The sequence below is a fragment of the Tympanuchus pallidicinctus genome, unplaced genomic scaffold (assembly GCF_026119805.1).
Source record: "Tympanuchus pallidicinctus isolate F22 unplaced genomic scaffold, pur_lepc_1.0 scaffold20, whole genome shotgun sequence".
NCBI classification, from domain to species: domain Eukaryota; kingdom Metazoa; phylum Chordata; class Aves; order Galliformes; family Phasianidae; genus Tympanuchus; species Tympanuchus pallidicinctus.
The window spans coordinates 9,737,341-9,752,596 of record NW_026294722.1 but is presented as its reverse complement, the minus strand read 5'-3'; the positions used below and the strand labels follow the sequence as shown (position 1 = coordinate 9,752,596).

At 53.1% G+C, this 15,256-nt stretch overlaps 1 protein-coding gene and 1 long non-coding RNA gene across 5 annotated transcripts in view; both read left to right on the top strand.

The window, feature by feature from the left end:
- The window catches only part of LOC128081179 (uncharacterized), a 123,231-nt gene that overhangs the window by 19,992 nt on the left and 87,983 nt on the right, over positions 1 to 15,256 (top strand). The window lies entirely within an intron of this gene.
- The window catches only part of CBFA2T2 (CBFA2/RUNX1 partner transcriptional co-repressor 2), a 51,604-nt gene continuing 49,090 nt past the window's right edge, over positions 12,743 to 15,256 (top strand). For 2 of the 4 annotated variants that reach the window (XM_052684122.1, XM_052684121.1), the window contains exon 1: positions 12,743 to 12,836. In XM_052684122.1, the coding sequence (XP_052540082.1) occupies positions 12,809 to 12,836 (28 nt within the window). In that variant the 5' untranslated portion in view covers positions 12,743 to 12,808. Of the gene's footprint in view, positions 12,837 to 13,223; positions 13,410 to 15,256 lie in introns of those variants that run through there. The other 2 variants (XM_052684129.1, XM_052684127.1) reach the window with 2 other exon arrangements.

Here is a 15,256-nt window from a genome sequence, read left to right as displayed (position 1 = left end):
GCTGGCAGGACATGGGGTGCACAAGGCAGCTGTGAGTCCTGGGCGGCAGGTCCTGCCTTGCTGAAATGAATCCAGGGAAATCAGTGGCTGGAGAGGATGGGCAGGGAAATAAAAAAGGTTCAGATGTGCTCTATGTACTTAACCGAGTGATTCATCCTCTGCTATACAGAAAATGCAGTGAAATGGCATCGTCTGCCCAAACCATGCAGTCTCTGACTCCTCCAGTTGACTTTGGGATGCTTTGCTTTCGGACACAGTCATTCCTGGCCAGGTTTCTCCCTTTTCAGTCTGGGTTCTGCTCTCTGACTCCCCATAAGACAGCCACACCAGCTGAGCTCTGTGCTGTGAAAACACTTTGCTGCTGCACGGCAGATGGGTTATCAAGGCTGGATGAGTGCTGTCGAAGAAATGGGAAAAAGAAGCACCTGGGTACTGAGATAAGTGCGGGGAAAGCAGGAGCTGGGGGATGCAGCGGGGTGGGCACAGCCCTGCCAGCAATGATGTGCAACCTGCAAGGGAAGATGCCACGCCTGCCCGGCACAGGGTCCCCATGCAGCCCCTCTCCTGCGTGGTGCTTGTGGAGAAACTGAGGCAAGGAGTGAGGTGGGCAGGTGCCGTCTCTGCACGGAGCACAGCCCCAGTACTGCCATGGTCCTGGGCTCGTGCCACAACAAGGGGCACGTGGCAGCTGTCCCCACACAGGGCGCTGGCAATGTCCCCACACTCGTGGCTCCCGTCAGCTTCTATTTGAAGTCGGTGAATGGAGCTCCCGTAAATGTCACTGCCTGCCACTATCACCTCCTGTCTCCAATGAGCTGTGAACATGGCAAAGCCAAGGTTGTCCTGAGCGGGAGGAGAACAGCCAACGAGAGCAGGATGGCTGCAGCGCTGTGCCTGAGCTGTCCTCAGCCCAGAGGGGCAGGAGGAGGATATTTTGTAGTTTGTGGGCATGCAGAGGAGTGCAACAAGGTGGTGAGGCAACTGAGAGCAGGACTTGAGGAGAGGCTGAGGGAAATGAGAAGAGAAGGCTGAGGGCGGAACCCATCACCCTACAGCCGCCTACAGGAGGCTGCAGAGAGGAGGGGTCGTATCTTTTCTCAGGTGACAAAGGGATGGGACATGAGGAGATGGCCTCCAGATGTGCCAAGGAGGTTCCGGTGGGGCATCGTGGAGAGATGGTGGGACATGGGGACCGGCTGCCAGGGAGCGGTGAGTCCCCACGCTGCGGGTATTTGAGACATGAGGACACGGGGACGTGGCTGAGCAGCGCACTGGAGATGGCAATGGCTGAACGCGATGGTCATAAAGTTCCAACCGGGATTCTGCAAGAAGGCCCCGAAATCCCAGGAAAAGGAGCCCCGAGGGATGCTCCCACCCTGGCTGGCCCAGAGCTCTGTCCTGTGCCTCCACGTCCACGTGTTCCCGTGTCCCCATGTCCCTACGTCCCCGTGTCCCCGCTCCCCCGCCCCTTCCTGCCACTCGTGAGCCGCGTCCCCACGCTGCAGCCGCTGCGTTGCCGCGTGCTGGCAGCAGATGCCAGCAGAGAGCCGCCGGCAGCGCCCAGAAGCGGCCGCGTGGGGAACCCCGGGATGTGGGGACAGCAGGGTGGGACCCCCGGGGACGGGTGGGTGGGACCTTCCAGGACCCCCCCTCAGCTCCTCAATTACTCTGAGCCATAGCCCGCGGTGTGCGTGGGCACCGAGGTGCGTTCGTGCTCTGAGCTCTTCTCGCAGCCCCCTTGACCCCCGCCTGCTGTTGGCTGGGACCGCAGTGCTCCATCGCTTTGCTGCCGATACCAGGCAGCGGCCTTTCGGTCCCCTTGTGTGACCCCTGACATCCAGGTGTGTTGGGAATACAGCCCTTGGGACATACAGCCCTTGGGTGACAGCAGCACCGAGGGGACAGCCAGCACGGTGCCCCAGGTCCTGGACGAGAGCTTCACAGAGCAGGATCAGCCCCATCCCCATCCTTTTGTCCTCTGCACATCTCAGCATCGCTCTCCAAAGCAAACATCACAGCAGTGGCCCCACAGTACAGTAGGGGACAGCAATACAGGTGTCCCCCACCTGGCCTGGGCTGTCTCCCATGGCTCCCCGCTCACCTCCAGTGCAGCCTTTTGTTCCCTTCCAAACAGAGGTTTTAATTTACCCTCTTGGCTGGCAAATTCCTCTCCAAAGCAATTCCCCAGCCGTTCCTCCAAATCACAGTAATTACCTCATTACTTTGATATTAATAGAATTCACATGGCCTGGAGAAGATAATTGAAATTAGCCCTGCACTGCTGGTGAGGGGGAGGCTGGGCCGGATGTGGGGCTGCTGGCATCACCCCAGGGCTGAGCTGCTGCCGGGGGTCTGTCTGGGTTACAGCAGCAGGGTGGGTCCATTCCATCCCATCTCATCCTCATCCCTATTTGGTTTCTGTGAAGAGCAAAAGGATGCATGCACTAAGCTGGTGCTGTTGTTTTTTTTTTTATTGTTGTTTTGTTTTGTTTTGGTTTTTTTTTCTGGGAAAAACAAAGAGGGGGGGTGGGAGATAAAATGAATGAATGAATGATTCATGATCTGCACGAGCAACAGCATGGCACTCAATGGGTCTCGCAGCCATTGCTGTGTCCCCCAGACGCCTGCTGCCCTCTGGCCCCATGGCTCCATCCCAGCTGCTCCCCACCAGCCACAGTGACCCCAACAAAAGATTCTGCCACCCTCAGGCTGTGCCCTGCCACGTGGCTCTGTCACCTCTACTGGGGCCAGCTGCCACTGGGACCCTCCTTTGTGGCCTGGTGCAGGCGGTGCAGCAGACGGGCCCCCAGCTGGCCACAAGCCCTTCTGTTGGAGGGCCCTGCCTTGACTTACAGTGGTATTAACCCCCCCGAGCTGCTCCTGGCTCTGCTTCCACCTCTGTGTCAACTGTCACCAAGTCCCTGGACCCTGGGGACATTGGGCTGCTGGTGGCATGGGTTCATTGCACAGCTCAGCCAAGCATTGCTGCTGCCCATGTACAGAGCTGGGCCAGGCTGGGCACATCCCCTCTCCTCCTGACACCATGGCAGCCAAACTGCGTGGAAATGCTGCCTGGAAATGCTGTGTGGTGGAAATACTGCACGGTATGACTGTTGCATGGAATGAATGCTGCACGGTGTGATGCTGTCTGGTATGGACGCTGCACGTACTTGCTGCTTACTGACTCTGCAGACAGAAATGCAGTGTCTCTGAGCCATAAGAGATGGGGGCTGGGAGCGTTGGGCTTGCAGCCACATTGCACCCCATTTCAGTGGGTCTCAGGAGTGATGCCTTCTGCTCAGCACTGCTGAACAGGCACTAGGAGGGGCAAGGCAGGAGGGAATTTGACCCCAGGGCTGTGAGAATCCCCACACTCCATGTAGCTGCCTTGGGGCTGGCCTTGGATTCCCCATGCTCATTCCAGGACTCCCAGCAGGGTGAGGAGAGGAGGGGACCCCGCCACACTGCCTCCTCTGCCAGACACCCATCCCCACAGAGGGCCTTATCTGCCACTAAAGCTTCACAGCAGTCTCCCAAAAAGCTTGTGGGCTTGGCAAGATGCTCCGAAACTGCATTTGCTCCAAATGGATTGTATCAGAGGGAGAACAAAGCACTGGAGAGTTTTCAAAGAGAAGTCTCAGTGGCAGCCCTATGGAGAGGTCAGCAGTCCCCAGCACAGCACGGTGACTCAGCTGGTGGCCCCTGTCCCTCTGTGGAGGTGGTTGTGGTGGGAGCCCATCAGCAGGAGCTGCCCAGAGAAAAATAACTCCATTTTACCAAAGCATAGCATCCTGCTGCAAAACCTGGCCTTGCTCCAGCTGAAGAGTGAAAAATAAGGGATTTTTTAAGAAAACTTTTCCTCCCCTAAAGTTTCTTGGAAAGCCCACGTGGCACTATTATGGAACACATGGGAGCTGTGCTTCTTGTGGAGCACCAGAGGAGGAACTGCACATGGGAAAGGGAGGAATGGGAGCAGAAAGTGATGGCGTCTCAGCTCTCCCTAGGGTACCCTGAGGAGATGGTGTCAGCAGTGAGTCAGCTCCAGGAGAGATGTCAAATCAGAGTGGAAGAATGCTGAGAAAGCATCAAAATCCCACAAAAAAAAAAAAATAAATAAAAAAGGCCTCAAGGAAGAGCTGCAGATCCAGTGCAGATCTCAGAGCTGAGGGCTGTGTGAGCAATGGGACATCATGAAAGGAAAGCTGCAGGAAAGCTGCAGGATGGCACCAGGCTGGCAAGGAAAGCAGGGCCCCAGTGTGCTGCTTGTCACAGGACGAGGTGCCCACAATACACCCCCAGGGGGTGTCCCAGCCCTGCTCAGCACACCACAGATGTCACATCTGCAAGCGTACCTTTGACCAAGTGCCATCATGAAACTGGGCAACGACAGAAGAGCATGGTGCCAGACCAAGGGGAAGGGCACGAAGCCAGAAATTCAAAGAGAAAGGAGTAAACGGCACACAAAGGTGTGAAAGGACAAAGCCTGAGCAGAATGATGGCACTGGAACATCCAGTAGTGGTGGGATGGGGAGGTGAGGGGCCCAGAACCACAGTGCCACCAGCTGCGTCCCTGCATCCGACTGAGCTCTGCTCTGGACAGGGAGGATTAACAAAGGGGTTTTGCATAATCTGATGCAATATGCATAATGCACTCTGCTCCAAGTGCAGGCACATGGTTTTTCTCCCTTTTACACCCTGTTGTGCCTCATCCATCACTGGATATGGGGTTTCATCTGGAGCAGGAGCCAAGCTTCAGGGTGCAGTACACATGGCCTCGCTCATTCCTCCTCCTGGCTGCTTCTGGGGATGCTGCCAGAGGCACCCATAGCCAAACAGGCATTTTTACTCTGAAATAGCTCTGTGTAAGCCCAGCTCCATCCTTCTCCATCCATGGGCTAAGTGCAGACCCACTGTCTTCTCTGATACCACTTTAATATTTCTACGTAACAGCACAGGACTATTCCTGATGAAGCTGCTCTCAGTGGGTACGCTGAGGGTGCCATCCTCAACCAGCACACGGAGGCACATCACTCCTAAACCAATCCCCACCAGTCCCAAACCAAACCTCACCCATCCCTACAGCTGGCTGCTGTGAATGCAGAAGACATAAAGTCTGGCTGCCATGAGCTGATGCATTTGGGTCTCTTAACCCAAATCACTCCAAAGGGAGGGGCTGCCCTACGGCAGCAATGCAGCCCAACAGCACCTCCAGCTGTCCCCAGTGATACCACTCAAAGCTCCAAAATGTTTGGGAGAAATTCAACAGAGCTCAAAGGAAGACAAAAGGTCAAAAGGAACTGGAACAGGTTGCCCAAGGAGGCTGTGGATGCCCCATCCCTGCAGGCATTCAAGGCCAGGCTGGATGTGGCTCTGGGCAGCCTGGTCTGCTGGTTGGTGACCTGCACACAGCCGGGGGTTGAAACTGGATGAGCACTGTGGTCCTTTTCAACCCAGGCCATTCTATGATTCTGATTCTAAGTGACTATTAGCCTCTTTTCATCTGCAGTATGGTCACTGGCCGTGCCCAGTGCTCCAGATCTAATGGGTTTTTAATATTCTCGTGGCATGCATGGTGGTGTGTATGGTGAGAGGCGTGTGCAGCTCCAGCACAAGCACCAGCACTCAGGGGGCTGCTCGCCGAGCCCAGGCTCTTCCTGTCCCCACCAGCTGCCGGGTAGATTTCAAGGTTTCAATTATTCCATCAAGCTGCATGTACCAAATTAAGGTCAGAGAAGTGTCTCTGTCTTGTATAAAAATATATATGTACATATATCCCTAAAAGGAAAAGAAACAAATTCAGAAATTAATAAGGCTGATTGACAATGCTGCTTTGGAAACCCCGGTACCATATGGCATCCTTGAATGGCTGCAGTGCTGTTCGGCTGGGGCTGACCAGCTGGAGAGTTACTGTGCTTGTTTGTAATTGTAATAATGGATATCAGATGGCTGGTGTGGAGCAGTTTATAAATGAGAACAGACAATGAGCCGCACTGTTTGTCAGGAAATCATCTCTGATACGGTCTGTGTGCTACCACTGCTCCCTGCTGGAGCCGGCTGCCCCACAGGATGTGGCCCCGGTGTGCGGCGCTGCTGGGGCAGAGCTGCCCATGGGCACCAGGGATGCTGGCAGTGATGGCCTTGTGCAGAGCCCTGAGCGCTGGGATGGGGCCTGGAGGAGCCAAAGCAAAGGGATCAGGAGCAGAGATGCAGCTCAAGGCCCAGCAGGATGGCAGTGAGAGGCTCCTGGGCTTGCAGAGGGCATGGGGGCTCAGCCGTGGGCACTTTCAGATGGGTTTTTGCACTGAACAGACGGAGAAATCATGACATTTTAAAATTTGCCATTTAACGGATTTTTTTTTTTAAGTCAGTAACAGTGAAATTCATTATTTCAACTCCTGATCTCCAGCTCTACGGCTTATCGTATAGAACAAAGATGAATTTGGAACGAAAACGCCACATGCTTGCTCTCATTTCTAAAATGAGATTTTGTCCAAATTAACACACAGCAAGGCCCAGCCAAAACCTCCCCTAGCAGAAGGCAGTTGGTGCCACGCATCCCTGTAGCACCAAGGGCAGCCACAGCCAGCCTGGCTGGGGGACACAGCACACACCCAGAGGGGTTTTTCTTCCAAAACTCATCCAAAAAAGTCCCTCGCACACACATATGTCTGCAAACCCATAGCAGGGTGGGCTGGCGGGTCCTATTTTCAGCTTGGCAGCCCCAGCACAAAGATGGAAGGAGTCCCAGAGATGGGTTTTTCCCACTTTAACAGGTCCCATGACACCGTGCTCCTAGCTCTCCAGCTATGGGAATGGAGTAATTTTCCCCAGCGCCCCCAATGCAGACAGAGCCATGTGCTGGGTGCTTGGGAGCACTGAGAAGGAGCCAGAAGCGTGTGGGCATTGCCAGGAGCAAGTATTCCAGCCCTTGTCCTGTATCTGTCTTGGCTCAGGAAGAAGACTGAGCTCTCATCCTCCCATCTACAGCCTGGATTTGCCATGCAAGAAGAAAACTCCCCTGTTTTCTCAATTGCTTTCCTTATCTGACTTTTTTCAGGGCTTCAATACAGTGTACTCAGAGGCCCCAGAGCCACATCCAGCCTGGCCTTGAATGCCTCCAGGGATGGGGCATCCACAACCTCCTTGGGCAACCTGTGCCAGTGCCTCACCATCCTCTGAGTGAAAAATTTCCTCCTAATATCTGACCTAAACCTCCCCTGTCTCAGTTTAAGACCATTCCCCCTTATCCTATCACTATCCACCCTCGTAAACAGCTGTTCCCCCTCCTGCTTATATGCTCCCTTCAAGTACTGAAGGCTGCAATGAGTACAGTGTTTTAAATCCATCATAATCACAGTAACATTGGGCCTCAACACACACTGTCAGCACTTTAAAAGCAAAGAGGTTTACTTGTAGGAAGAAAGGTATTCAGCCTAACGACTCAAAGGAACTTGTTTTATTCCCAGCACAGCACTCTGGAAACGCTCAGCACCCCAGGCTGGTGCAGTGCTTCCCCAGGCACCCAGCATCCTGTACATCCTGTGGTTGTTACCAATGGAAATTACTGCCTGTGGTGGTGGTGCATCTCTTTTTGCTGAGGTGGGTGCTTGGTGCCAAAGGGCAGGACAAAAAGAAGTAGCAAAGCTGCCCCAGGCATTGCTGTGCATGCTCACACTTTTTCAGCAACATTTTCGGTATGCTGCTGGACACTTTTACTGTCCCTCCTCCCCCCCCAGCAGTATGTCCTCATTTCTCAGCACAATAACATCCAAAATTCCCCTATCCTTGCAACTGTGCCCGCGTCTCTTTCCAAGCTGTTCTAGGAACACTGTTATTGGTTTGTTTTACTTTTTACAGGGGCAATCGAGCCTCTCCACATCCTCCCAGCCCAATCCTGCCCCAGATCCCACCCACGAACCTCCTGTGTTAATGGGTTTACTTTGTGGGTACCGGCCTCCAAAAGCAGCTCTCAGTTTGTCCTCCCAAGCTGGCAGCTGTGCAGCGGGATAGGAGCAGGTGACAGTCCCTCAGTGTGATGCTCACAGGACTGGTGCATACTGGAGGGCTGGATTTGGGACACGCAGGATCAGCCCCATCCCACTCACCAAGCCCCTCAACTCTGAGCTCTGCACGTCTCTATTCCCACTGAGATGGAGACACTTTGAGTGTGACCCCATGCAGATAAGCCAGCCCGATTCCCTTGGGCAGCTGTTGGGTGGCATGGATGTCCCCATGTGTCGCATGGTAGAAGAGGATGAAAGTAAAGCACTGGGGATTAAGGCAAGAAAAGGAGCAGAGGAGTGAAATAAAGGCAATCCCTGGGTGAGGTCAGCAGCGATGAGATGAAAGATGCTCCTAAAATCTCCCAGCCCCAGATACTGGACAGCCATCCCATGGGCTGAGAAATGCCACCATTTTCACCTCGGTGAAATCCCAAAAAGGTCAAGTCTGTAGGTGTACATGGGGACAGCCTTTCCCACAGGAGCAAAATCAGGCTGGGAGGCTCTAAGGGCTGTGTAGTCAGTTGAAATGGGCTGAAGCTGCGATTTGCAAACTGATCATCCTTTAAAAAATGAAAAATTGTGAGATTTGCCCCATGGATGCAGGTTCTGCTGGTAATGGAGCACAGGACAGCCTCCCCCAGAACCTTCCAGACAAGAGTTTGCTTCAGGCATCCCCAAAGTCTTCATCCATCTGCTATGTGAATTCCCGCTCCCCAGGTCCTGCTCCTCATTAAGGGTTGAGCCCCTCAGCAAAGATTAATCTGGTGTTTGTGAGAATTTATCTGCTTGAAAAGAGAGGGACCGGCTCTGACCTCACAGTCTGGAGGCTGCCAGGGAGTTTACCATCCCCTGAGCTGTCAAGCCAATTCCCTGCAGCACCAAGCTGTTGTTCTTAGCATCTGCTAGGCAGAAAGACAACAAAATACCCCAAATATCTGTTTGCTTTAAAAGGTAAATATTAATTTCAGGATGCTGTTTACATAAGCAGACTCTTCAAGCTTGAAGTCACTGCCTTTTGCTAGTTGTCACATGGCATTAATGTGTATTTAACATTTATTTAACTCTACTCAGTCCCACTCATGCCAGATGGCAGGCAGCCTGCACGGCGAGGCTCAGGCTCACCATGAGAGCAGGGGGTGTTTGGGGACCACTGCTAGAAGTTTGAGTGGTGCTGCAGCTCCCCAGGTAGCATGGGTGCTGTGAGCAGGCACGATGCATGCTGCAGTGCTAAGTCTCAGCACCCAACCGTGGTCGTCCCCTTGCAAACATTGACGTGAGGAAGGAGCTGTGGTCTCCACTGGTCTCAGAGGAGATGTCCCCACTTCTGCAGCCTCTCCTGGCAGCTCACTTGCTGGCAGGGTCTCGGCTTCATGGCACTTGTCTATGGAGGAGGGAGACAGTAGAGCTTGCAGCTGATGGAAGCCAAACCATGGGGCTCAGCATCTTGACCAAAGAGATGCAATGACCAGAGAAATGCGATCCTATACGAAATCCAAGCCATATGTGGGCTGGGCAGTCCTCAGATCTTGTTGCTTATCGCTGGCTTTGCATCAACTGCCACTGCTTTGTATCTGCTTGGCTAGATCCTGCCTGGTGCTGAGCTAGCTCATGCCACATCACTGAGCAGGGCAGTGGAGCTGGGCAGAAAGCTGTCCCTATGGGTGAGGAGACCAGGAGTAAAATCCCAGGATACAGAAATGAGTGACCGGCCAATGGGGACCCAGAGGAGCAGGTGATATGGAGCAGGACCTGCTTGTTGTCTCCTGAGATCCTCAATGGCTGCAGTGAGCTTCTTCATCTCAGAGAAGAAATGGAAGGTCTCGTAAGGAGATGTACATCCGGCACTCAGCACTGGCAACTGCAATGCTCACACATCACTTTTCCACCCCTCCAGTTGTTCATCCTATCACCCAGGGCACTTTGGGGGAATGCAGCACTGCCAAAGTCACTGCTTTCTCAAACTGTAAAAAAAAAATGGAGCCAGATAGCTTTTGGAAAACAAATGTGATATTAAAGATGGTTTCCCTATCCTTATCTCTGCATCAGGCACCCACCAGCTTGAATATACAAATGAGGAAGATCTGAGGTGGCTTCAGGGAAAAGATTATAGTTTCCAAGCCAGACTGAGCACTCTCAGGTTCACATGCGTTTGATCTGTGCCATAACTGATGGCCTCAGATTTCCCTTACTGGAAATATTTTAGCACAGAATTATTGTCTTTTTGGGCTCAATAGCTGCAGCGTACTCTCACTCCTGCCTGATCTCATCCCTTCTCCTATCTTCTTCAGCAGTTCTCTCTCTGCAAGAGCCCATCTTCCTGCAGTCAGGAACACTGACCACTCTGGGCACTGCTGCATTTCCTTAGCAAGTAATTTGGGAATTTCCTTAGTGAGAAACTGCCCTGGAGCTGCAGGAAACGAAGTGCAGGCCTGAGATTTGCCCTAATTTTGAAGGAGGAGGAGAGGTGTCTATGATTTGAAGGACGAGAAGGGATAAAATCAGTTTACCAGTGATATTGTGACAGAACATGCCAAACTTTGAGGATCTCTGTGCTATTCATATCCTTCAGTCTGCTCCACTGTATATATTGTGTATGTAATGTCCATAGTTGAAGGGTACAATGAAGTATATCTGAAATGTCTGTGGGACTTCTAAACCCAAGAGATGCCTGCTCCTGGCCATCAAACTCAAACAAAGCTGCACTCAGTCACTGCACAGTAGCTCACCTGCAGCTGTGCTTCAAACAGGAACATGACCAGCAGTAACCCATGCAGAAATGGAGGGATTCACTGCCAGTTTGCTGGGAATGTGACCCTATGGGACAACAGCAGTGTTGCTGCCCTTCCTTCCCCAGTGCTATGCAGGGCTCACAGCTCTTGTTGCCTTGCTTATAATGACAGAGAGTTGATGGTGCATAGGACAGCCAATTTGAATGTTCTGCTCTGTTCTAAGAGGTGTGATGCACCCTGCGAATGCTGAGCCACTGGGCTTCATGGAGCAAAGAGCCACAGGAACACTGGTGCCAGTGTGATCTGCCAACTGCTGGCAAGGATTTCTGCACAGGATAGATGAGGTCCAGCTCTCCAGACCACATTAGTATTTCACTGCTGAGAACAGAAACCCCAGCTATAACTGAGTTTGCAGATACACAGCTACTTTCCTTTAAGGCTATTGGGAAGTTCCTGGCCCAGCCAGCCCACCCGCAGTGTCCCTAGGGAGCACCTATCACAGCAAATTCCTTAGCACAGACCACCTCTTGCTCTGTTTTCAGCTGCTGACTGCTTGTCAGCACTGGGCTGGTGCTGCATGTGCAGCTGCAACAAAGCTCAGGCAGAACTTCTAGACACTTGGTGAAGCTCTTGGGATCAGCAATCCCAGCACTTTTGGGCTCAGTGGTAACCATCAGAGGGAAAACTAAGCTTTGGACTCTGCTACAATTAAAACAGCTACACTGGAGGTCTGTTGTGAACCGTTGACTTAGCATGAGGTTTTTTCACATAAGGTAAAAATGACATCTAAATGAACTGGCTCTGCAGTCAGGCTCTGAGGGGCATTCTTGCAGAGGCAAGATGCTGGGGGACCAGGTCTAAGGGAGAGCTGCTGGCACACCAGACTGCCTTACAGAGCCACAGCAAACCACATGGGCTTGTGATGGAGCTCCTCAGCCCCGCTGAAGGCTGGGCAGTCAGCTGCAACCATCCTCGCTGAGGAGTCCCATTCTTCATGGGGGTGTTGATGGAGGAAAAGCTTAACATGAGCCAGCAGTGTGCTCTTGCAGCTCGGAAAGCAAATGGTATCCTGCTCCATCAGAAGAGGGGTGGCCACCAGGGACAGGGAGGTGATTGTCCGCCTCTCCTCTGCTCTTGTGAGGCCCCATCTGCAGTGCTGTGTCCAGGTCTGGAGCCCCAGTAAGAGAAAGACAGGGAGCTGTTGGAGAGGGTCCAGAGGAGCCACAGAGATGAGCAGGGGACTGGAGCAGCTCCCTATAAAGACAGGCTGAGGGAGCTGGGCTTGTTCAGCATGGAGAAAAGAAGGCTGCAGGGTGACCTCATTGCAGCCTTCAGTACCTAAAGGGAGCCTACAGACAAGAGGGGAATCAACTCTTTGAAAGGGTTGATAACAGCAGCACAAGGGGAAATGGTTTGAAGTTGAGGGAGGGAAGGTTGAGGTTGGATGTCAGGGGGAAGTTCTTTACAGAGAGAGTGGTGAGGTGCTGGAACAGCTGCCCAGAGAGGCTGTGGATGCCCCGTCCATCCCTGGAGGTGTTCAAGGCCAGGTTGGATGGGGCCCTGGGCAGCCTGGTCTGGTATTAAATGGGGAGGTTGGTGGCCCTGCGTGTGGCAGGGGGCTGGAGCTTCATGATCCTTGAGGTCCCTTCCAATCTTGGCCATTCTGTGATTCCGTGATTCATCCCAGCTGTCCTGCAGGCACCACGGAGCCCCTGAAACACCTCCTGCAGGACGTGAGCGGCGGTGCTGGGCTAGGACAGCATTCACCCTTAGAGCCTGGGCTGCGGGCACTGGGATGTGCCTCTGCGTTCTCCTCCCCAGACAGGTGCGAGGGGCTCGGCGTGGCCAGGGGAGCTGGGCTCATTTTGGATTACAACAGAACAACACTGCTGGCTATATCCTCGCCAAGGCTTCACCCGCATCGATATCGCCTCGTTTCTAATTCTCATTTGAACGGGTTACCCAGAAGCCGACCAACCGCCGCCCTGGAGCTGGCCGCGCCCCCCGCGTCAAGCCGAGAGGCGGGCAGGGCCGCGCCGGGCCGCCTGGGCCGCGCCGGGAGCGGGGAGTCGTGCGATGGTGGGGATCTCGGGAGGCTGCAAGCGTAAGGACCGCCGAGCGGGGCCGGGCGGCCTGGCGGGGCGGGGGGCCCGGGGCTGGGCGGCGGGAGCTGGGCCGGGCGGTGCCGGCGCTGCTGGCCCCGCGCTTACGGCCGGGCAGCGACCCGTCTGGCGGTGCCTGCGCGCTCCTGGCGGGCCGGGTCGGGTTCGCAGCCCCGGGTCGTGGCTCAGCCCGGCTCTCCCCTGCGTGCCAACTTTGTGCCCGTATCCTGGGGCGGTGGGCTGAAGCGCCTCGGCTTTTCGGGCTGTGTGTGTGTGTGTGAGATGTCCCCCGTGGGGCACGGAGCCTCCCGGCGTGCCGCGATGTTGGGGGGAGTGAAGGTGAAAAAGCTCTGTTTTCGTTAATTTTGTTAATTTCTCGGCACAGGAAGTTTATTGCCGGCTGTGTTGAGCGCTGAAAGCTGTGAGCCTGGCAGGAGCGCAGGGAAGCGCAGCCCTGCTGCCAAGAAGCAGCATAGGTGTGTGTGCAGCACGTGTGTGCCGCAGGTCGGCATCCTGCTTCCCATCCCTGCTTCCATGAACCGCGTGTGTGGGCACGGAGCTCAGAGCCGCCCCAGGTAGGGGCAGAAGGGAGCGTGGTGCTCGATGCTGTCTGCTCTGCTCTTGTGAGGCCCCATCTGGAGTGCTGTGTCCAGGTCTGGAGCCCCCAGTATGAGAAAGACAGTGGCTGTGGATGTCCATCCCTGGAGGTGTTCAAGGCCAGGTTGGATGGGGCCCTGGGCGGCCTGGTCTGGTATGAAATGGGGAGGTTGGTGGCCTTGTCTGTGGCGGGGAGGGGGTTGGAGCTTCATGATCCTTGAGGTCCCTTCCAACCCTGGCCGTTCTGTGATTCTATGATTCTGTCTGCTGCCTCATGGGCTGCACTGTGCCCTTAGAATGGCTGGTACGCTGTGGTTCAGAAAAGCATGAAGAGCATCCCAGTGCTCAAAGAACTGGGGGATTTCTCTAATGAAGTGTATGTAATGAAGCTCGCAGGGAAGCAGCGTGTAAAGAAGCATGGTTACTGATCATTCAGAAATGGAGCAGCAGCTGCAGTTCGTAGGCTTTCCACCAAAGTACTGCATTTCATTCTGGACGGCTGAATGAAGGAGTTCAAAATCACCTGTGGAAGTGACAGTTTCCTTTTCTGAGCAAAGTGCTAATGAATTCCATAGTTCTAATGAGTTCTCTACTGTCTTTACCCTGCTTTAAGCTTTATTCTGTTGTCCATGTGGCGTGCAACCGCTAGTTGCACAGTCAGCCTTCTTGGGTTGCATTAAATGTGTGCAAGCCATGATGCTGAACAGCTAAATACATTGATTCCTAGTGATCTGTACTAAAGAAGACCTTATATCAGGTTTGTTTTTTTGCACTTTTTTTCCTTGATGCATCTGGAAGCACTTTTGATTGTGTCGAGGTGGAAGTCTTTCTTAAATGATCTCCTTCATTCAGCCATTCAGTCTCCTATATTCAGACTTTTTGTGTTTTTCCAGGTCTGTGTGCAATACACACCTTTCCATCCATTTTTTCTTTTGCCATAGCACTACATACACTGCAACTGATCTGATGTATGGGCACTTGTTAAACTACTCTTGTGTAGAAGAAATGTTTAGAGCGTTCAAGAAACGTGTAGGTGTTGTATTAAGGGATGTGGTTTAGTGGGGAAATATCACTGGTAGGTGGATGGCTGGACAGGATCATCTTGGAGGCCTTTCCCAACCTTGGAGATTCTGTGACTCTATGATTCTGTACGCTGCTGGGTTTGGAGATGTGGGCTTTACAAACCACAGCTGTAGTTCTAAGGTAAAGAAGCTTGCAAGTTTTGCTTGAATGAAGGATGGACCCCATCAACACTGTGAGTGGCTGAGTTCAGAGCTAAGGACGTTCACATTGCAGCAGCCCCAGAATCCCTTTATCTTCAAAGCAGGAATTCACAGAAGTCTGTTGAAGTCAGGTGTGCTGAATGGAGGCTCTTCAGCCAACTTCTGTTAGGTATTGAGAGAAATGGGGGCTTTAAAGTGCACACAGTATTTGTCTGTGAATGATGGAGCTGAACTGCTTTGCTTTCAAAGCCAGCAGAACTGAACTCCAGGGAGATGCTGGGTGCTGGTTATGTTTACATTTGCCCGATCCAAATGAAAAGATGAAGGAGCATTTTTCAGTGTTAGGGAAAGAATGCTACTGTGCAGTCAGCTCCCACTCAGCTTGGAGATTATTTGAGGTAGGAAAGATCCAAAGTTGTAACTTTGCATTGAGATTTTGCAGTCCTGCTTCTTCAACTCTGCTCAGCTGAAGAATTTTTCTGAGCAAATGATTTCCCAGCACCCATTGTAGCTGTCAGGTGAGGAAAAGCTGTTCACAAATAATCACCAACAAACCCCCAAAACCTGTTGTGACGCTTTTCAGCTTTGATCTGATGTGTTGA